The sequence below is a fragment of the Acipenser ruthenus genome, chromosome 55 (genome assembly GCF_902713425.1).
Source record: "Acipenser ruthenus chromosome 55, fAciRut3.2 maternal haplotype, whole genome shotgun sequence".
NCBI classification, from domain to species: domain Eukaryota; kingdom Metazoa; phylum Chordata; class Actinopteri; order Acipenseriformes; family Acipenseridae; genus Acipenser; species Acipenser ruthenus.
Window position 1 is genome coordinate 2,050,296 of NC_081243.1, and position 23,257 is coordinate 2,073,552.

General features: G+C 41.9%; 1 protein-coding gene across 2 annotated transcripts; it reads left to right on the forward strand.

Moving 5' to 3' along the window:
- The first annotated feature begins 1,312 nt into the window (after nt 1-1,312).
- ccnq (cyclin Q) lies at nt 1,313-16,604 on the forward strand. 2 transcript variants are annotated; one of them, XM_059017086.1, is made up of 6 exons: nt 1,313-1,499; nt 6,879-7,064; nt 9,359-9,542; nt 15,006-15,138; nt 15,474-15,659; nt 15,782-16,604. In XM_059017086.1, exons 2-6 carry the CDS (start codon nt 6,953-6,955, stop codon nt 15,869-15,871), a joined length of 705 nt encoding a protein of 234 aa, XP_058873069.1. In that variant the 5' UTR covers nt 1,313-1,499; nt 6,879-6,952; the 3' UTR covers nt 15,872-16,604. The 2 variants fall into 2 exon arrangements, with proteins under 2 accessions (XP_058873069.1, XP_033858386.3); XM_034002495.3 differs by having other exon boundaries at nt 1,316-1,499; nt 15,444-15,659.
- Nucleotides 16,605-23,257: the final 6,653 nt, after the last annotated feature.

Here is a 23,257-nt window from a genome sequence, read left to right on the forward strand (position 1 = left end):
GATCAGTGCACTGCAATAATGATCACTGATCAGTGCACTGCAATAATGATCACTGATCAGTGCACTGCAATAGATCACTGATCTATGCACTGCAATAATTATCACTGATCAATGCACTGCAATAATGATCACTGATCAATGCACTGCAATAATGATCACAGTTCAATAATGATCTCTACTGAACACTGCTGGTCTGTTTCAACGTATGTCGATCTCGCTTCATTTATAGGGACGGTATTAACATACAACAAGACAAATACAAAATAAAGATGTGAATAGCGAAATTACAAATTAAGAACGTTTCTTCACACCGGTCGAGCTGAAAATGCCAGCCCTCGCCTGCGGCTCCCTCACGCCCTGCTGAGCGCGCTTTTAATCTCTCTTTGATCAAACCGCTTCAAACACACACTGCGGCGCTTCAGCTCAGCCCACGGCGCCCCCTTTCAGTACCCGGGACAAATATAACGAGGGGTCCGGGGGGGGGGAAGAGAACAGGAAGAACGTTTGGTTTGGGGTACTCACACCATTCAGATATGTTGTTTTATTTTATTTGATTGTTTTATTATTTTTTTCCGAAGCAACGATAGAATTTCATTAATGCATAGCGTGCTGTGAAGACAGGAGCAGACCTAGTCTATTCTCTTGGGTTCACAGAGCCGCGTTTGGATCAGATGGCTTGTATTCGATTGCAATGACATCACAGTAAGATTAAATCTGCTGTTTAATTGTCATTATTTAATTACATCTTATAAAAAATCAAGTCCAAGCTGCTATGTAAAATTGCAAGGTCATTTTCAACCCACACAAGTTCGGCCAGTAAGCCCATTCTAGGACAGCCGCTCTGTCTCTCGATTGATGTCTGGATATCGGCTTGTACCGCACAGCACTCCCTAATCTGTAAAATATTCTGTTTGTACAAAAGATCTGCGATGGAGAGGGGCATTGCTGCACAACCTAGACTCGCTCAGCATAGCTCTCAGAGGCATCTCACACAGGATACGCTACAGCCCGATCACATGATAAGGGTGATGAATTTAGGGATGAAAACGAAGTTTATTTCATAACAATAACCTAAACCTAAACCTAAGGTTCGTGGGGTATTGGCCGCGGACCAGCAATTAGATTCTCACAGGGTAATCTCACTTTGTTCAGTGTTCTACCCCTCCCACGCCGTGTTTATGGTCACGTGGTATGGGGTGTTGCGGGTTAATGAAGCGAGTTGCGCACGCAGCACTACCCTGTGCGAGCCTGCGTTCTGCAGCGATACTCATGGCGATGTGTGGAAATTGGTCCTCCAGTCCAGCAGATGGCGCTTTATTATTACGGCTCTCTTAGGGGAGGCTATGCCGCTCTGGCAGCGTTGAGGAGTCGGTAGGGACGGAAAAATTGGGTCAATAGCAATAAACACGGGGCTAAATTAAAATAAATACGTAAATATATCGTATAGGGACTGTACCTCTGGTAAAACTACGGAAGGGGACTGCAAATATTTCGGAGAGGTACGTGGAAATAGGATTTAGCTTTTTTTTTTTTTTTTTTTTTTGCTAAAACTGTTTCATTTCTGTATTTAAAATAATCCAAAATACACGTCTGCTTCTGTTTCTACAATGTGCTTACAGCAATGCCTGTAGCGGCATCACAAAGAAAAGAAAAAAAAAACATTACTCCCAGGGATCTCCAAAACGTCAGGCAGTGGGGACACCATCGAAAATCAGGTTTTCAATTCACAATCTAACTACACATGCACATAAAGCCACATTGCGTATCAGCAATATAACTTGTATGTTTACGTATAGTTCTTCATAATCAGGGAACATGTGTCTGGCCACATATGTGGTACAAATAAACCTGCCCAATTAAAACAAAAATAATCAGGAATCAGATTAGCTTCTGCAAATCCAAATGTGTTTGTGTGCCTTTTACTATACAATTTTCGCCACTGAAAAAAAAATCGCAAACATTTTTGGCACAATATTATCATGTTGTTTTCAATAATTGTATAACTCCACACAATAAATGTGGGTGTAGTGCCGCTAATAATGGTTCACGGGACAACTAATCGCTGTATTTGGTGATAATGTCTTTGCTAAATGTACTAGCAGTCCTACAGTTTATAAAATAAACAATTTCACGAAACAAACTCGGGGTAGGAGAAATAACACACATTTGATTTTACTTTCCCACAGACTTTAGATTCTTGATTGCATTGTTGTTTAAAAAAATTCTTCAACAAGCGCGGTGCATGGGAGGTTTAAAATGTTTGCTGGATTTGATTTGGTAAACATATTGAAAAGTCCAAATCAAGAGCTGAAAATAAATGAATAATAAACGGATAATTTGGTTCCTCCCGTGCTTCAGAGTACCAGTATATCCGTGGAGTTCTGATAGCGTGACCTTCTGAATCTGCAGTATCTACAGTCAAGTGCATACAGACGGGGTACGAACTGAACTGGCGTTTGAAACTGGGTAATCGTATACACACTTTACAAGTCCTTAGACAACAACAACTTAAATATATATTGCGCCTTATCATGGCATCGCAAATTACTTACTTAGGTCAAATATTTTGGCCTTCAATATTTATGGAGTTACAGTAATTTGTACAATGATGTCTTTGTAACAACTCATTTTGGCCTCATCTTCAGTCGTGGCCTATATTTTACACAATTCAAAACTCGGTTGTGTCTGCCAGTGCACATGTGTGATTATCATGTTAATGCATGAATCGGTTGGCGGGCCATACGATATAGGCTTAGCAACAGCAAACATCGTCAGGAAAAATAGTCTTTGAAATCCTCTGCTTACTTATAATAGAAAAACTGTTATTTTGCTAAAAATTAATCATGTTACACTGTCACTGGATAAACTATATAGCCTAGATACTAGTCCTATGCTAGCTTTGTGCAATTAATGATACGCTGCTGGCTAGCAAGAAAGAGTAAAAAAATAAATAAAAGGTATGATGTATTCCTGTTAGTAGTCTTTATTTTAATACATGTACAACAAAACACATTTCCTACCTCTTACCGGTAAACTCTCCACTTGAGAGCAAAAGACTGAACCAATCACAGTGGCACCATGTCAGCCCGCATAGATCATGGGGATCATTAATTTTCACAAAAAAAAAAACTCATTTTTCACCTCTGACGTTTAGGGCCTTCGGGGCCCCCCCTCAACAACAGGGCCCCCCGCAGTGGTGGGGTTTACGGGAGCCTTGCGCCGGCCCTGATTCCTGGGTTTTATGCAAGACATGCAAGGCCAGTCTGCAGTTGAGGACAAGCATGGCAGATGCTCCTCCCTGCCAGGTCCAAGGAGGCACTGTCGAACCACATGTGGAGTCCGACAGCCAGCTGTGGAGACTGCCCAAGCGCCGCAACCTGCTCAGTCAGGCACGGGGGACTTTGGCATCCCGACCCATCGAGCCTGCAGCTCTGGGTCTAGCCTTTGAACGGCTGCATTTGAGCCATCTGGGTTTGTCCAGTGGGGTATTGACACCTTACAGAATGCCAACGTAGTGTCCAGGCGTTCGCAGTACGGGTACAGTGGGGTGTCTTTCAAACGTGGTGCCTGCCTCGTGGGTTTGACCCCACTATCTGTCCCATGGCAATTATACTGCAGTTTTTGCAGGATCTTTTTGATAAGGGGGAATCTCCTTCAATGGTAAAGGTTTGGCTTGCCAAGTCAAAATTTATTTGGTTTTCCCAGGAGCTCACTTCCTGGTGGGGCAGTTTTTGAAAGGGGCTCAACAGCTTTGGCCGCCTATGAAGGACATTATTCCTCGCTGGAGGCTAAACGTGGTGCTTAATTCACTCATGAAGCCTCCATTTGAGCTGATGCATTCAGCTGAGCTGAAATATTTATCGATCAAAGCGGATGTCTTGCTTACAATCACATTCGCTAAGCGGGCGGGTGAGATGCAGGCATTCTCAATTGAGAAAGCCTGCATAATTTTCACAGAGGCCAGGACAAAGGTTACACTCCGTACCAATCCTGCCTTTGTGCCGAAGACGATTTCGGCATTCCACATCAACCAGTCTGTGGAAATGGATGCTTTCCATCCGCCCCCTTTCCAGTCTAACAAGGAACGACAGCACCATACACTCTGCCCAGTGCAGGCCCTGGCATTCTATGTTGACAGGATGAAAAGTTGGAAGGCAGTCTGAACAATTTTTTGTCTGCTATGGGACTAAGACCCATGGGCTGTCTAAGCAGCAGCTGTCCAAATGGATAGCAGACACATTCAGGACTACCTATGAACGAGCCAACTTGCCCCCAGAAAACCTCACAGCCCATTCCACCAGGGGCATGGCAACTGCGTGGGCTTTATTCCAGGGTGCATCTGTAAAGGACATATGCAATGCAGCGGTGTGGGCTACTCCCCAGATCTTTACTAGGTTCTACAGACTGAATGTAGTGGATCCTCAAAACCCTGGCTTTGGAACTAGTGTTAAGGGTAGCTTCCCAGTCGACCTTTACAACACAGGTGAGTTTCTCCCTCAATTTTTTAGCCCTAGCTACTTGTTACTGGGGTTCCATATGGTAAAGCAGAGCTTTCCAGTCATTCTGCAGTCTTGCCCTTGCAACGGCTTTGGTATTCTCACCCATACAGTAATGGTTACAATTCGTACTTGAAAGGGAACCTTAGGTTATTATTGTAACCCTGGTTCCCTGGTGTACTACAGGGATCAGTGTTAGGTCCTCTGCTATTCCTAATCTACAGTAATGATTTAGATTCTGGTATAATTAGCAAACTTGTTAAATTTGCAGATGACACAAAAATAGGAGGAGTGGCAAACACTGTTGCAGCAGCAAAGGTCATTCAAAATGATCTAGACAGCATTCAGAACTGGGCAGACACGTGGCAAGTGACATTTAATAGAGAAAAGTGTAAAGTACAGGCAATAAAAATGTGCATTATAAATATCATCTGGGAGATACTGAAATTGAAGAAGGAATCTATGAAAAAGACCTAGGAGTTTATCTTGACTCGGAAATGTCTTCATCTAGACAATGTGGGGAAGCTATAAAAAAGGCCAACAAGATGCTCGGATATATTGTGAGAAGTGTTGAATTTAAATCAAGGGAAGTAATGTTAAAATTTTACAATGTGTTAGTAAGACCTCACCTAGAATATTGTGTTCAGTTCTGGTCACCTCGTTACAAAAAGGATATTGCTGCTCTAGAAAGAGTGCAAAGAAGAGCAACCAGAATTATCCCAGGTTTAAAAGGCATGTCGTATGCAGACAGGCTAAAAGAATTGAATCTATTCAGTCTTGAACAAAGAAGATTACAAGGCAATCTGATTCAAACATTCAAAATCCTAAAAGGTATTGACAATGTCGACCCAGGGGACTTTTTTGACCTGAAAAAAGAAACAAGGACCAGGGGTCACAAATGGAGATTAGATAAAGGGGCATTCAGAACAGAAAATAGGAGGCACTTTTTTACACAGAGAATTGTGAGGGTCTGGAATCAACTCCCCAGTAATGTTGTTGAAGCTGACACCTTGGGATCCTTCAAGAAGCTGCTTGATGAGATTCTGGGATCAAAAGCTACCAACGAGCAAGATGTGCCGAATGGGGCCGCCTCTCATTATGTTCTTAAACCGCAGGGAAGCTCTATTAGCAATGGTTTCCCATTTTATGAAGGATACTAATAATGTACATGTTAAAAAAAAAAAATAATAAAACGAATACCGGTGATTATGTACGTGTTCACTCAGGGTCGGTCATATAAACTGCAGCGTAAGGGATCAGAAAAATGCTACTGCATAAAAAACTAGTAGCAAATTAAAGAGTTTTGGGTAGCAATATTCTACCAAATGTATTAACTTCGAGCCTTGATAATATATACAATCTATATTAAATTCACTACACAACATTTTCAGGAAGTTGGGTACTGTTTAAGCGAGGCATTTCAGAATGACATGCTTGCTATTTTCTGCCCCATGAGATTCTGACTAAAGCAACACAGTGCATTTTTGTCCCAGATGGCTTTCCATAGAGACCACTATGAGTGCGCGTGCATGATCTGGTTTGTTTACTTTTTGCTGTCTTGGAGCTCTTTTTCATTTGCCATTTTTTTGAAACTGTCGTGCAAATTCTGGTGAGGCGGTAAATCAGTGCAAGGTATTTTTGTCATTTGTAGTGAATACGAACATCTGATTTTTGTATCTGAATATATATAAAAACAAATATTTGTTTGAATATTCGGATATTTGTCCCAACGCTAATTTTAAACGCAGATGTTACTTGCACTTGAGCTCAGCCCTGGAGTAAAATAAACCTGGAGCCCCCCCTCTCCCAACACTCTTCTGTACAGTAGAATGGGTGATGTAAACTGTTATATGAACGATTACAAACATGGCCAGTTTGTGGGGGTGTATTACTGAATCGTGACGCTTGCTTTTGTTTGTATTGTGTTAATTGTAGTTCCCCAGATGGTTCCTGAATGAAGGATAAGTGTGTTTTAGAGTTGGTATAAATACACATTCTCCCTCTCGTTTTAATTTGTGTCTTTTCAAATATAGTTAATAATTAAATGATCATCTTATTATGCGTCATGCAAGTAGCCTATCAGGCTATCAGTAGCCTATCAGTGCTCGTCCGCTATCCTAGTAGCTGGTTGATCTCAAAACTGTCAAGTTGGGACTCAAAGGATCCCAATAATTCAGATCAACAACATGACTAGGTAATCCATTCCATCCCCTCACTCTCCTAACCTCTGTCTATCGCCACTTCATTTCCAGCTGTGTTCTCTGGTCCTGGTTTCTGTATTACGCTTAATCTAATGGTTTGAGTTAACTACGTCAACTCCTTTTAAGATTTTGATGTCACGGTGGCCGAGTTCAGTTGTGCTCTTCTTTGGTTTGTGTCCAGTGCTGTGTTGCAGTTGCGTGTCTGCCCTGCCCTGCCCTGCTCTTCCTGCTCCTGCCTGGTGAGGACCTGCTTTGATGGAGAGCTGTGTGGGGCTGGCTCTGAAGAAGCCCCGTCCGGATGCTGAACCAGGACCAGATCCAGACACCAGAACCCACTTCAGAGTGTGTCGGTTCATCATGGAGACAGGTGAGAGGGGGTATCTTGCTGCACACACCTAGTGACAATACACATTGCATAGCAGTTTCATCCATTCCAGGTTTTACTTCGAGCTTGATTAGCCACAGTGTTTATATGTAACAAGCTCAGGTGTGTCTTATTATTACCCTCATAGTAAAACTAGGAATGGATCAAACGGCTATGCAATGGGAGTTTATTTCCATCCCAATGCATTCAAGAGCAGCATCACAGCACTCTTACATGTTCTACTTCTTGTTTAGATTGACTTTTGTAGTTTTTGTCTTCACTTCCTGAGAATTTTAAAAAAATAAAAAATTTGATCTCAGAAGGGCTGTAAAAATGTCTTCAGTACAGCTGGTAGACCGGAGTGTTACCCAGTGTATCACTGTTCTAGCTCCCTCTCTCAGATTCAATTACTTTGGTCTTTACTAGCATGTTGCCATATAACTGTTGCCAAAGGTAATGTAACTACTCGCTATGGACTAACTTACACCTTCGTTTTAGTAAAGATGGATTATTTCATGTTTGACTTATCACTTAAAACAGTCAATGTCCTGTGGTGTGACTGTCCCCAGTGGTGTGTAGTAAAAATAAAAAAAGGTTGCACCCAAAATCAATGTCCAATAAATCTGCAAGATAATCCAGGCATTTTTGGAGACGACAACACTTCATTTTTGACATTGGGAAGTCAACAGACCTTTGGAGGACCCTCTGCATGTGCATCAAGGTAAGTCAGTCTCTCGGAAATGTCTTTTAACCCGTTGCGGTCCTATGTCAGACCATGTCCGACATTACCATTTTCCCTTTCCGGTCCGATGTCATCAAAAAGACGTAAAACACAGGTCTCTAGTCGTTTTTTCTCCGGAAAATGTTGAGAAAACCATTCAATGGCTGAGTGAGACCGAAAGGAACCGAGAGAAGCCAAAAAAAATAAAACAAAATAAAAAAGGGACTGATCTGAGCAATACACATAGCCCCAGCACCACAGAGACAACACGGCCATAAACAAACAGGATAGTTGGTTCCGCATCCAGCGCTCAAAGAATATCACAGACATTTGCAGAGCTTTTTGAGATGTTATACTAATAAAATAATGACTTGGATCGCATTATTGAGGAGTTTGGTAATAAAATGAGTGATCCGGAGATGATTTATCAGTATGCATGACTATGAAGAGGTATGTGAAAAATACAGCGAACAAGGGTGTGGGTGGGGCTGGAGATGCAGTACTGAGTGTCCTATTGATGTGCAGTGCCTTTTAAACCTGTTTTACTGTGAAAAAAAAATACTTTTAAACAGCGCGTCTAAAATAAACTGCACGTGTGAAAATAATTTGGACCTGACGCGCCTGAGACATGCTGAATAAATGGACCGCTAAGGGTTAAACTGCCTTTCGTTTTATATAAAAGTAAAATGAAGGTGGAACAGAATGCATTGAACAGATGACGTTTACATTTAACAAAAACAATGTTATTTTGATTCTTACACCCTTGCGTGTATAGACGTTATCCTTCGGGCACCCTCTGCTGCAGCAAACTACAAACCACATGCTCCTAATGACGTGCATGACAGAAGTAATGTTCTCTCTGTGCTTAATAGAGTGCTGGCAGGCTGTGGGGTTGAAAATATCTTGATTACCCCTGCTCAATCTCTCTCTCTCCACGGTGGGGAATAAGCAGCTGTACCAGACGTGTGAAGGTACAGCACTGTCAACAACTGCAGTCTCCCTGACACCCCCTGGAGATAGCACCTCCCTGTGGAGGAGGGAGGTAGCCCAGCATGGAGGAGCCTGTATAAACCACTGATCCCCAGGAGATCAGGGGATCTTCAGTGGAGGATCCTTCACTGTCATCACCATCAACACCTTCCATAGCATCCTAGACCCACAAGTACAGGATAAGTGCTCATTCTGCAATTATACAGAGACAGTGTTTCATTATTTCATCCACTGCCCTGGATTAAAGCTGCTGTTTGCTGCACTGAGAGGAATCTTTACAGATCTCTCCTTGGATTTTTCACACACTGTTTTCACCTTTGGGGTGCAGTACAGACAGTGCCACAGATATCGCTGCCCAATGGCTAATTTCCTGTTGGGGCAGCCAAGCTTCCTATCCTGAAGAGCCAGGCTGAGCAGGCAAGTGCACGGAGCACTCTCTTTGTATTCAGGACCCTTGTAGAGCCAGGCTGAGCAGGCAAATGCACGGAGCACTCTCTTTGTATTCAGGACCCTTGTGGAGCCAGGCTTTACTGATGTTTGCTCTCTCTCCTCTCTCCCTCTCCCTCTCCCTCTCCCTCTCTCTCAGGAGTGAAGTTGGGGATGTGTTCTGAACCGCTGGCCACAGCCTGCACAGTGTATCACCGTTTCTTCCAGTGCTGCAGCCCGCGTGTGTTTGAGCCCTACCTAGTGGCCATGGCTGCAATCTACCTGGCTGGGAAAGTAGAGGAGCAGCACCTGAGGACCAGAGACATCATCAATGTGTGCCACAGGTAAGGGTGACATCATCAACGTGTGCCACAGGTAAGGGTGACCTCATCAGTGCTAACATACATATAGACAAGCCTGTCCAAGACATCCATCTCCCATTACTATGGCTGTGCATTCAAAACGAGAGCTTAGCAGTATGATAAAGAAGTTGATGACCATGACATATATTAACAGTACAGAATAATATTACATTTCTTTAAAAATAAAATACTAGACGTCAGAAATGAGATTCCACAGACACCTTCTATTAAGGAGGACTCCAGCACAATTTTACCAAATACACCTATTAATACTACTATGGGGGCTTTTTCTTTGATTACCTTACAGGAACTGACAGAGCTAGTTCAGCACATGAGAGCTACTACATGCTGTCTTGATCCTATTCCTACAAAACTATTAAAAGATGTTTTTGGTGTTATTAATACCCACATTTTATAAATTATAAATGGTTCACTTTCCTCCAGTATAGTTCCCTCAGCACTTAAGGTAGCTGTGGTAAAGCCTATGCTTAGAAACACAATTTGGACCCTAAAGTCCTCAATAACTAGGCCAATCTCCAACCTACCATTCTTAGATAAGGTTCTCGAGAGAGCTGTTGCAATTCAATTACAAGGATTTCTAATTGTTAATGGTATATTCAATAAGTTTGTCTGGTTTTCGTGCTGCACCGAGACGGCCCGTGTCAGAGTTGTGAATGACCTGCTGATAAGCTCTGACTCAGGGTTTCTACAGTTTTAATTCTTCTAGATCTAAGTGCTAAGTCCTTTGATACTGTAGACCAGGGGTAGACAATTCCGGTCCTAGAGGGCCGGTGTCCTGCCTGGTTCTTGTTCCAACTGTAACCTAAATTACTTAATTGGACGAATTAAGTGCTTATTTGAAGCTTAATTGGTCAGTTGGAACAAACACCAGGAGGGACACCGGCCCTCCAGGACCTGAATTGCCTACCCATGTTGTAGACCATTCCATCCTCCTGGATTGTCTTGAAAGCTCAGTGGGACTGTCTGGCCTTGTAGTCAAGTCTCACCATAAATTTTCGATTGGATTCAAGTCAGGACTTTGACTTGGCCACTCAAGAACGTTAATTCTCTTCTTGTTCAACCACTCCAGTGTGACTTTGGCTTTGTGCTTCAGGTCATTGTCCTGCTGAAATGTGAATTTCTTCCCGAGCTTCAGAGTCTTGGCTGACTCAAACAGGTTTTCCTCAAGGATTCGCCTGTACTTTGCACCATCCATTCTCCCCTCCTGACAAGCTTCACAGTCCCTGCTGAAGAGAAGCATCCCCATAACATGATGCTGCCACCACCATGCTTGACAGTTGGGATGGTGTTGACTGGGTGATGTGCAGTGTTGGGCTTGCGCCAGACGTAACGCTTGGAATGTAGACCGATTTAAGTTCAATTTTTGTCTCGTCTGACCACAAAACCTTTTTCCACATGTCTGCAGTATCATCTACATGCTTTTTCACAATCTCCATACGTGCTTTAAGATGAGGCTTTTTGAATAATGGCTTCTTTCTTGCCACCCGTCCATACAGGCCCGCTTTGTGTATGGACTGGCTTATTGTTGATGTGTGAATACTGACTCCTATCTCAGACACAGAACTTTGCAGATCTCTCAAGGTCATTGTTGGCTTCAGAGTGACATCCCGAACCAGTTCCTGCCTGGGTGGTATGATGTATCGTCCTCTTCTTAATGATGGACTTCACTGTGCTGAGAGGGATAATCCGCGCCTTTGAAATTTTCTTGCACCCTTCTCCTGCTCTGTGCCTCTCTACCATTTTATCCCTGACTTGTTTCGAAAGCTCCTTGGTCTTCATGGGTGCTTTGTTGGATCACTATGCGAGTTGCAGCTTGAAAGTCTTTATATACCTGAGGGAAATTATCTACAAGTTAAACCACTTTGAGTACACGCAGGCTGAAACCATTTCACAAATTTTGTGACCTTTCAAACAAATCATTTGCACCTAAGCTCATTTAGGGCTGCAGTAGCAAAGGGGTTGAATACTTGCGCAAAAATATAAATTAGTAAATCTTACTAATTTATATTCTATATGCATTGTTTAACTTTATCAATGTTTGTGTAGATTCTACATGTAAAGTCTAATTTGAAAACGCCATGGAGTACGCTCAGGTGCCAACAAAATGTGAAAACTTTGCAGGGGGTCAATACTTCTGCAAACCACTGTATGTCTGTAAAGCCAGGAATTTCTTCTGCCTGGGTGTTACTAACTACTTGCCTTACAGACATCAAACGTGTCACAGGATGTCGTAGAATTAAATTTAGTCGTTGCCAATTATTTTTATTATTTTCTCCCAATTTGGAATGGCCAATTATGATTTGAAGCTCAGCTCATCGCTACTACCCCTGCGCTGACGGGGGGGGGGGGGTGAGCCGACCGCTTTTTTTCACACTGCGGACTCACCATGCAGCCACCCAAGAGCTACAGCGTCGGAGGACAACGCAGCTCTTGGACAGCTTACAGGCAAGCCTGCAGGCGCCCGGCCAGACCACAGGGGGCGCTGGTGCACGGTGAGCCGAGGACACCCTGGCCGACCTAACCCTCCCTCCCCCCGGGCAACGCTCGGCCAATTGTGCGCCGCCCCCTAGGAGCTCCCGTCCACGGTCAGCTGTGGAATAGCCTGGACTCGAACTTGCGACGTCAAGACTATAGAGCGCATCCTGCACTCCACATGGAGCGCCACTGGATGCGCCACTCAGGAGCGCCCTGTCATAGAATTTTCTAATGTTGAATTCAGATAAAACAGGTTATGCTAGTGGGCTCACAGAAGCAACTAAAAGAAAATGTAGGATTACATTAGCTCAACCCTTGCAGTCTCTCATCAAAACTTAAACTAGAAATTAAGAGTTTGGAGGTCACCTTTTGAGACATATGGAGGTCATCTTTAGAGACTGATCTATCATTTGAGACATATTAGGGAAGTTACTAAAGTATCTTTTTGCCAAATTTAGACCAATTATTTTCATATCTGATGCAGAGAGACTAATGCATGCCTTTGTTTCATCTAGAATTGATTATTTTAATGCACTTTCTTCTGGTGTCCCAAAACGTGTGGTATCCCGCTTGCAGCTTATCCAGAATACCGCCGCTAGAATTCTGACTAAAACCAGGAAAAGTGAACATATCACCCCTGTTCTGGCCTCATTACACTGGCTTCCTCTGCAGTATGGAATTGATTTTAAGATTTTGCTGTTAACTTACAAGGCCCAGAATGGATTAGCACCTAGTTATTTGCAGTTACTGACCCCGAACCTTTTTCTTGTAGAGCTCTGAAATTATGGAATGCTCTGCCTTTGTTTGTCAGGGAAGCTGGGACTGTTACAGTTTTCAAAAAACACACTTTTATAAAATGGCTTGCTTATCTTAATGGGTTTTAATGTAACTTTAAAATTGCTGCTTTTGTATTGTGTATACTGTTATTAAAATGGTCAGACTGTGGCAGTTGTATGTGTGACATGCTATACAAATGTATTGTGGTTTGTTCTTTTTTTCTGCTGTGTACAGAACAGTGCTTTTGTATAAAAAGCGCTATATTAATGCAATAAATAACATTTTAAAAACTGGGAACGCCCTTTTAGACCAGGTCTGGAGACGAGGTGCTCCGTCCATTTCGACCCAAGCAATTCAAATAAGCGTGCTATCCTCTAAGCTTTTATAGAGTTGCATCTCATTTGGCTCTGAACATGTGCGGTCATAATCCAATTGCAATCCATACTCTAACATCCGGTTTTGGTTTGCATCTGTTTCACATTAGCTGACGCAGCCCTTTATATATAATGAACTTATACAATGGAGATCCTTTCTTCTGCTCAGCATTGGATCCCTTCAAGCCAATTTAATAGGAAACTCTCCATCACCCTAAAACCAGGCTAACATTGGACTCCTTCCAAATGTATATCTATACACAGAATACAATATTATATTTAACCCTTTCAGGACCAAGCATTTATCAGTGGGATGCTCCCCCATGACCAGGTGCTTTTTGGCTATAGTTGACTCTTCCTAGGAAAATTCACTAAAAATCAGTTTTTTACAGTAACATCTTGCAAATGGTGTCTGGTTTTTTTTATAAAGTACTTCAGAAACCATATAAACTTTTCACTTTTTTTAACACTATATATTATTATTATTATTATTATTATTATTATTATTATTATTATTATATAATTTTTTTTTTTTAAGTAATTTTTATTATGTATAAAAATGCATTGTTCTATGACCCAAGGGACCTTACAATACTTCATGAAAGTTTTGTTGAAAAATATTGATGTTTGGGCAGATTACATGACTGTGTCAAACACGTCGGCTGTGTCATGGGCACAAACTCATTTATAAAACCCTAATCGGGAAATCGCCCCTCTATTTAAGCAAATTGTTGACTATATCGGTCTCCTATTACAACCTTCGATTCAGCAGTTTGATGAGTTTAATTGTCCCTCGTGTTTTTACTGCTGTTGGGCATAACTCATTCCAATATGCAGCTGCTCACGATTGGAATGAGTTCCAATCAAGGCTTAAACGCCCTGGTTTCATCTGAGAGGGTGCTTTCTTTTCTAGACTTGAAGCTCTTTTCCCTGTTTCATGTGCTTGTCAGAGCAGGCGCTGATTTTATTAGTTTTTATTTATTTATTTATTGATTGATTTCGTATTGCTGTAATGTCTCTAACTGTCTATGTGTTGTTGTTTGTTGTATTTATGTTGCCTCTTGGCCAGGTCGGCATTTTAAATGAGAACTTGTTCTCAATGTCTTTACCTAGTTAAGTAAAGGTTTGAATTGAATTGAATTGAGTGTTTCACCTGAGTGATTGCAATGACATAGTACACGTTTATTCTCAGGGTCTTTATAAGCAATAATGGACACTACTCTCCATTTTATTCTCAAAATAAATATTTATAAATAAAGTAATAGTTACTCATTTCATTATTATCAGTAATAATGGAAAAAAAAACTTACCTGAAATAGTATATGCTTATTTACTCTTGTTTTCTTTATTTATAAATGTTGTAAAAACATATATATTAAAACACATGAGACAGAATAAATGTTCTGATATAATTATAAGTCGAATACATCAGATTTACAGGGTTTCCTCTTTTTTATTCGCTCTAAACAAGTTCCTGTGATTTTTTGTTTCTGCTTTTGTCTTTTCCTGGCTGTTGTAAAAGTGACATCACACGAAACAAAAACTATCAGGAAGTGAACGCCAGTCCCTCCCCTAGCCATTAATGTGTGTTTGAAGCCTGTACTAAAAAGTATGGTGGCCCTGTAAGTCTAAAAAACAAAAGTGCTTTTTTTATCGCGGGCTTAGAAGCCCACTTCAGTATGATGGTGTTAACACGATCCTGGTCCTTTATAGGGTTAAACCTTACCATGTGCTGTATTGTATTGTATTGTATTGTATTGACAGTGCTGTACTGAGCTGGGTTGTGTTGTATTGTTAGGTACCTGAATCCTGGTTCTGATCCCCTGGAATTGGACTCGCGGTTCTGGGACCTGCGGGACAGTATTGTGCAGTGTGAGCTGCTGGTGCTGCGAGTGCTCAACTTCCAGGTGTCCTTCCAGCACCCACACAAGGTGAACCGAGCTGAACAGAGCATCCCTACCCTGCAGAGCCAAGCACAGCACAGCACAGCATAGCACAGCATAGCATAGTATACCCTGCCCCAGCCCAGCCCACCGCAGCACACCCTACCCCACCACAGCACTGCCCAGTATAGCACAGGATACTCAACTTCACAAGGTAAATAGTCTTCCCAGCGTCACCCAGCCTGGCCTGTATAGCCAACAGCCAGACCTCCTTCCAGAACCTGCTCTCTCTCTAGTGTATTGCAGTGTATTGTACTGTACTGTACTGTATTATATTGTATTGTGTGTTTCAGTACCTGCTTCACTACCTGCTCTCTCTGAAGGCTCTGATGAACCGTCATGCCTGGGACCGCACCCCCATCGCCGTGACGACCTGGGCGCTGCTGAGAGACAGTTACCACGGCAGCCTGTGCCACCCTCCCCAGCATGTCGCCGTGGCAATTCTCTACTTGGCATTGCAGACACTGGGGGTGGAGGTGCCTGGAGATGGGGAGAGGGAGTGGTGGCAGGTGAGAGGGGGAGAGGGAGTGGTAAAACAGGAGGAAGAGGAGAAATTGGGGTTGAGAGGCGCTCTGGTTTAATTCTGTTGTGCTCTTCTGCTCACCTCTGCCTCTGCTCTTCTCTTGCCCAGGTGTTGAGTGATGACATCACCAAGCCAGCTATCGATGACATCATTGTTGAGCTTATTCAGATCTACAACATGGACGCCAAGTGCACCTGAGAGAGAGAGAAAGACTGGGTATATTGGGAAGCTACTGAAATACTAGCAAACTTCCCAGTGTGTAAACTGATGGACAGACAGCCATCACTGCAGAAACAAGGTTTTTTATTTTATTTAAAAAATTGTGAATTTATCCGTGTTTATTGCAGAAAAATCTAAAACAGGTGAAAATCTTTGCGAATAATGATTTCCGCAGTTTTGGAGGGTTTGGTTAAAGCCAAGGGGTATCAAACAGTTCAAAGAAATGTTATTTTTATGAAGTTTTTTTCTTCGTGTTGAGTTGAAATGATTTGTATTTTTATGTTTCCATTAAATAAAACTAAATTAGTAACAGAAACATATAATGTGTAAAATACTGGATACCATAATAGGTACTGTAAAGCCATAAATATTTGCAAGCCTTTTATTAGTTTTTCACGTATGGGGGGAAAAGAAACTGCAAACGTTTTTGGCACGTATCAAATTGCAACAGGTCGCCAACATTCCTAGAGCAAAATAGGTTTTACGGGTGTGAGTCGCCAAATATTTTGTTCGCAAAGATTTCTGCCTTTACAGTATTTTCATATGCAAAATGTGGGTGAAAATTGTAAATAAAAAATATATAAAAATACTGTATTAGCTTTTGTGAACCCAGGAATTTTTCAGATAAAATCTGTAAACTGAAAATACAGGTCCTTGAGGAAACTGGATTGTGAAGTGTGTGTTATTGATCAATAAAGAACCATACTGTTTATTGGTGTTCATAAAGCATAACGATCCACAAACTGCATTGTAATCAGGCATTAACATATTGACACACATTCAGTGTCTGGGGTGAGACTGCAGCTGCTTTGGTATGAAATCACTTCCTGCGCAAACTCTCAGGTAAGCAAACTATGACCTACAGCACAGGAAGAGGTTAGATATCAGTAAGAAACAAACCGAAAAGATCAACACAAGGAAAGGGCCAATGCTGCTGTTGGCAATACAAGGGCATGGATTTCAAGCCCTTGGTAAGCACTCCTTTACCCCAGTGACAATGCTGGTCATGTGTTCCTCTCCCCTTCCTCGGGTGGCCTGGGTTCTAATCAGACCGACAAGCAGGCCTTTCCTCACAAGCATTTGTAGTCAAGTAGGAACATATTCAAAAAGTACAAGCAATGGCCAGAAATTAAATATTTCCAATGGATGTCATTTCCCCTTTAATGAAGCTACAGGGGGGGGGGGGGGGGGTATTTACATATCCATTTTTTACGTGAGCGCCATCTTTAAACAGCTTCGGTCTTACGTGTGTTCAGCATTATGAGATGTAATAAAGATGAAAAGATTATGTTGTTTTAAGATGGCACTCGCATTAAAAAATGGATGCAAAGTAGGAACCTTAAAATGAGTGAAATTGCACAAGACGTCCTACGCAGGATTCGATACACATGGAAGTATAAGAATGTGTTGATAGATGAGCTCTGCATCCTCTGGTAGCTCCACTGCAGGAGAACACACTTAGTAAATATTTTATGTTTGGCTTCAGTTGTAGGTAATATTTCACTGCCCACAAGATAGTTTTGTATAAATATAAAAAAAAATCCTTAAAAAAACATTTCTGTGATGTCACCCCTGGGACATACTTTGGCTTCACTTGGTATATTTAACAAGAACGTACTGGTGTCTCCGAATAGACAATAAGCAAGCTATCTGACAAGTGCAGTGGCTTCCAAAATGATGTCACGCATTCACTGATACAGATCGGCTGGTTATGATGTGTGCCCTTCAGTTACTACATTTCCATTTTTGGTCACTTGCATGTAAAATTCCCATCTTTTGACTCCTGTGCTTCAGCTGTTTTTAATGTCCAGTGATAAATGAAGATGCTACTCTACTTCATGAACAGACCACCTTGGAGCATATTAATGCTATTTATTAACCAGACACTTTTTATCATGTAATGTAATTACATGTAATTCTGGGATTTATTTATGTATGTACTTATTTCAACATCTGGAGGACAGATGCCAGCCCTGCAGGTGTCTGCTCTGAGCTCACTGGGGGCCTGCCAGCAGGGTTCGTTGTAGTGGGATGAGGAGAAACAGTCCCTGCCTGTTTTGCTCCCTAACCCACGGGAGCACCAGAGCCAATGCAACGCTCCCTTCGGAGTCCCCCTGCAAAGACCGGCCTACTAAGCACAGCCAGGACTCGAACCTGCGCACCGCGCTTCTACTAGACGAGCCACTCGGGGACCCATTTCTGCAATTATTTTAACAATTTGTATGTTTTAGGAACTGCTTAGTAATATTTTGTATTTTCGTTACCTAGTAACAGCAATACCAAGATAAAAACATGATGTAAAATTCATAGTCATTTTGAAGCAATTATATTTGATGAAATGAAAGAATGTTTAATTATTTCTTATGACTTTACTTATGTTGAGGGCTGTAGGACTGAATCACAGGGAAGCAGACGTCAAAAACTGAAGGCCCTACATTGACCGCCGCCAGTAGCTGTATACTTTTAACTGACAATTGTGCAAAATTTCCTTCAACTGAACTAAATATTTGGCACATTATTCAATAATTTCTACAGCAATTGGAGTGAAAGTTGTAGCATTTTAACTCTTGTGCTGGGTTCAATCTTGTACTCGTTCATTCAAACCCCAAAGACCCAGCGTTTCAAATCACGCCGCACTGTGAAGCAGTTTAGATCATAGGAACTTCAGAAATTCCAGAACGAGCACTTACCCCTGAACACGACCATAACCCGGCCCTGCACTCAGCACTTGAACCGTGCTTGCACTACAGGAACTTGGAATTATTATTTATTGTTAGTCTCAGACTGCAACCCACCGTCTATCACCGACCTTCGTATCCAGAGCGGAAATCCTCTCAATGGAAATCATGCATCCGTACAGGTGGAGGATCATTTTGAAACTATACTGTACTAACCTTTGAGCTGCTAAACAAAACGTAAATATTGAAGCACAGAATTTGAGATAATATATACTGTAATACCGTTAAAAATAAATTCAAGATTATTTTCTTCTGCTTCCCATGTTATTTTTGCATTCGTCCTGCGTACCGCCTATGACACTTAGCAGTACCCCAGGTGTATGCGTAGCCCCAATTGAGAACCCCTGTCGTAGACAAAGTCACGTTATTCCAGATGTGCACAAGACTATACACTTAGCCAAGCAAACTAAGCCACGCAGCGTCAAGATAATTAACAGTGTTTGAAAGCAATTTGTTGTAGTAATACATTATCATTATACAATGATTTGGCTCACTTGTAGTTTTTACCTGTAATTCAGGGGAATTTGGAATTGCATAGTAAGGGTTGTTCATTTCTTTACCTAGTAACAACAAAATAAAATACGTAAGCTTTTACAGGACTTTTTTGCTGATTCAGAATAGAATTTCCTCTGTCCTATGTATTGCATTTAAATTGTTTTGTTTAGCTCTTAAAGTATTTACCTAGTAACAATAAAATAATAAAATAAACCCTGTTATGAATCACATTTCAATGTGTGTTTGTACAGCTCAAACCCAATGATTTTAAATTCTCTCTTGCAGGTGTTTCTATTTTTTGTCCAGCCTCTTGCTGCTGTTTGAAGCTGAGCTGTCTGGGTGCTCCTGTCTCTGAGTATTGTCAATTGACTGGATATTTGCAGGTTTCTTTAGAAGGTCCAGCTCTAATGGTAGCTATTGATTCTTTCAGCAGAGCCGAGAACAAACTAAAAAACACCATTGATCCCTCCCTGTCTGTCTGTTTGCCTGTCTGTCTATAACCATTGCTGTTATAATGCCACTGTCTGTCTGCCATTGAAGATCATGTAGGGTATAGTTAGCAAACTGTTGTCCCATTCTACCAGCCTCACCCCATTGTTAGCTGCCCTACACTATAGCTATAGTGTTGTTGTCTGCTCCATGATGTGCTGCCCAGTGTTGGAGGAATAGCCAGTGCAACTGCACAGGGGCCCACGTACTCTGAGGAAAAAAATATTTAACAGTGATAATATCCTTCACATTTAGATTTTCAGATGTTACAACCTTCATGTTTTGTATCATTGTATCTACCGATGACAGTAATTCACTTTTTATCCTCATTCTAACACCTTGGACACGCCGTGACTAACCTGTTTAAACAAAAACAAATAAAAATAGTTACTCTTTTGGAATACAATCGCTATTTACCTTCGCGATGAAGGATGAAATTCCCATAGCAGAAACCATTACTATAGCAAAATGCCCAGAGACATTCCTTTGCTGCCACCATTTCACAACAATGGAACTGAGTCTTTTCAGCAATGTGTGAGATGCTATGTGGTTATTATTATTATTTAATTATTTAGCAGACGCTTTTATCAAAAGTGAGTTACAGAAAATTAAACAAATTATAAAAATGCTAAACAAACACATATATGATTATTATTATTTATTTATTAGCAGACGACCTTATCCAGGGCGACTTACAATTGTTCCAAGATATCACATTATTCATACAATTACCCATTTATACAGTTGGGTTTTTACTGGAGCAATCTAGGTAAAGTACCTTGCTCAAGGTACTATAAGGAGAGGGAATATAAGGAGACATGAGGTACTGGAGATAGGAAGGGGCAGTATGATGAATAGAGCGATAGGCAAGAGCAAGGGTCTTAAATTGGATGTGAGCAGAGACCAATGACATGCCGGACCTGTTGCAAAGTGATTTATCTAACTTGCAATGACAACAGCTATCTACACTTTTGTCAGAGTACTGTTGTATATTCAACAAGGGTCCCACTGATTTCGGACGGACTGATATTGTCACACACAAAATTCCAACCACTGATGCACCACCTATCACAAAGAAAAATTAGGGAGGAAATTCAAACCTGGGACGACGACATGATAAAAAAGGGCATTATTGAAGACAGCCACAGCCCATGGGCTTCACCAGTAATTATGGTTCAGAAAAAAGACAGCTCAAGAGATTTTGTGTCGACTACATAGCCCTAAACTCTGTAACAATTCGTGACACACACCCAATTCCACGAGCCGATGACACACTAAATGCTCTGGCCGGATCTTTTTAGCACAATGGACCTTTCATCAGGCTATTGACAGGTTCACATGGACAAGGCAGATCGTGAAAAAACTGCTTTTACAACTGGTCATGGGCTTTACCAATTTTGTGTCAAGCCTATGAGATTGGTAAACACTCCGCCAACCTCATGCAACTAGTTTTGAAGGGACTTTCTTGGCGTATGTGTTTAGTCTATTTAGACGACATTATTGTGTACAGTAACAGCTTTTCTGAACACTTGCAGCATCTCAGAGAAGTCTTCCAAACTACTGAAAATGGCGCTAAAACTGTCAAAATGCCAGTTTGCACAAAACCACATTGTCTTTCTAGGTCATGTGGTGTCTAAAGATGAATTGAAGCCTGATCCTCAAAACATCTAGAAAGTTAATTCCCAATACTCCAGCAGAGGTATGAGCATTTCTCGGTCTTTGCTCATACTACCGACATTACGTGCATCAGTTTGAGAAGAAAGCTGAGCCCCTTCACTGACTCAAAAAGGACAATCTTTAGTATGGACATCTGACGGTCAGACAGCTTTTGACTTTCTCCACCGTGCTTTAACCGGAGCTCCAGTTGTTGCCTTTAAAAGACAATTTTTGCTATACACAGATGCTTCCAACACAATTATCGGATGTGTGCTGGCCCAATTCAGCAGTGACAGCAAAGAACTGGTAATAGCCTATGGAAGTCATGTTCTTACAGCTACAGAAAGACGATGATCTTCATAGGACCATGAACTGTGGGCTATTGTTTGGTCAATCAGGCACTTTCATCAATATCTAACTGGTCACAATCATAACAGACCACAAACCTCTTCAGGGACTTCGTAAAATGCTGGTTCAAAATGATCCCACAGGGAGAAGAGCTAGGTGGGCACTCGAACTTGATCTATATGATTGGACTGTAGAACATAGAACATAAGAACATAAGAAAGTTTACAAACGAGAGGAGGCCATACGGCCCATCTTGCTCGTTTGGTTGTTAGTAGCTTATTGACCCCAGAATCTCATCAAGCAGCTTCTTGAAGGATCCCAGGGTGTCAGCTTCCATAACTAGAGGGGGTGTTAAGCATGTCAATGCAGATGCTATGTCTCGACGACCCAGTGTTAAACCTGATGTCACACACCTCCTAGCAATGGTGGCACCTGCCTCCCAGCTACTGTCTCTGAGGTAGCAAAACAGCTGGCATTAGAGCAACTTCAGCAGAGAGCCGGATGGGCGAGGAGCCTGTCTCTGACTTTTTTATTGTCACATGAAGGCTATGATCTCAGACAAGCACAGCAGAATGATCCCTCATTACAATACGCTGGCTAGAACAAGGATCTGGACAACCACCGTTTCACTCTATGAAAGGTAAAGCCTCACAATTGCATACGTTCCGGAAGGAGATCAACAAGTTGTGCATTAAGAATGGCCTTTTGTGTAGAACGATACGGTCTCCACCAGGAGAGTATGGCAAGTTATAGTACCAGATACTTTGTTCCCTGATGTACTAACGCTACTGCAGGGACATCAATCTGTAGGTCACCCTGGAGCAGATACAATTCTCTACCGTGCTAATTGACTTTGTTATTGGCCTTATATGACACACGATATTAAAGCATGGTGCCAACAGTGCTCTGCGTGTGAAGCACAGAGAACCCCTGTGCCACAATAACGTTCCCCACTGCAGCCTGTAGTAGCAACCAGGCCTGCTGATCTTACAGAACTGCCAGTGACACAATAAGGTCATGGACACTTGCTGGTAGTTATGGACTAATTTAGCAAATACCTAAAATATCTATTATTTTTAAAGATTTTGTAAGACAGCATGGAGTACTCGAATCACTACACACTGATCAAGGCAGACAGTTTGAATCGGACCTGGTCAAGGATTTATGTTACCAGCTTGGGATAAAGAAAACTAGGACATCACCTTACCACCCTATGTCTGATGGGATTGTGGAACGTGCAAGCAGGTCTATCAAGGATCAATTGGCAAAAGTCCTGTACGATAAAGGTGGAGAATGAGATCAATACATCAGTCAAGTGGAACTTACTTACAACATCACTATGCACTCGATTACTAAGCACACCCCATTCTTCCTGGTTCACGGACGAAAAGCAAGATTGCCAGCAAATGTGTTCCTAGACGGTGCCTTTTCATCACCAAAGGCTACAAAAGGCACTCCAGGAGAGTATGCTGCAACACTGATGAGAAAGCTACACTCGTCTTTTCAAATAGTGAATGAAAAAGTGACATAGCTAGGGCAAATCAAAAGCTCTATTATGGGGGCTCCCCCGAGTAGCACATTCGGTAAAGGCACTCCGCGTGGACTGCCGGATGCACCCTATAGCCTGGAGGTCGCCGGT

What these genes read in the sequence shown, in the direction of transcription:
- ccnq (XM_034002495.3), top strand. Translation starts at nt 6,953, where the DNA reads ATGGAGAGCTGTGTGGGGCTGGCTCTGAAGAAGCCCCGTCCGGATGCT. An exon ending in ATCATCAATGTGTGCCACAG is followed by an intron (nt 9,543 to 15,005) that starts GTAAGGGTGACA and finishes TTGTATTGTTAG; the next exon opens with GTACCTGAATCCTGGTTCTG. An exon ending in CCTTCCAGCACCCACACAAG is followed by an intron (nt 15,139 to 15,443) that starts GTGAACCGAGCT and finishes TGTGTGTTTCAG; the next exon opens with TACCTGCTTCACTACCTGCT.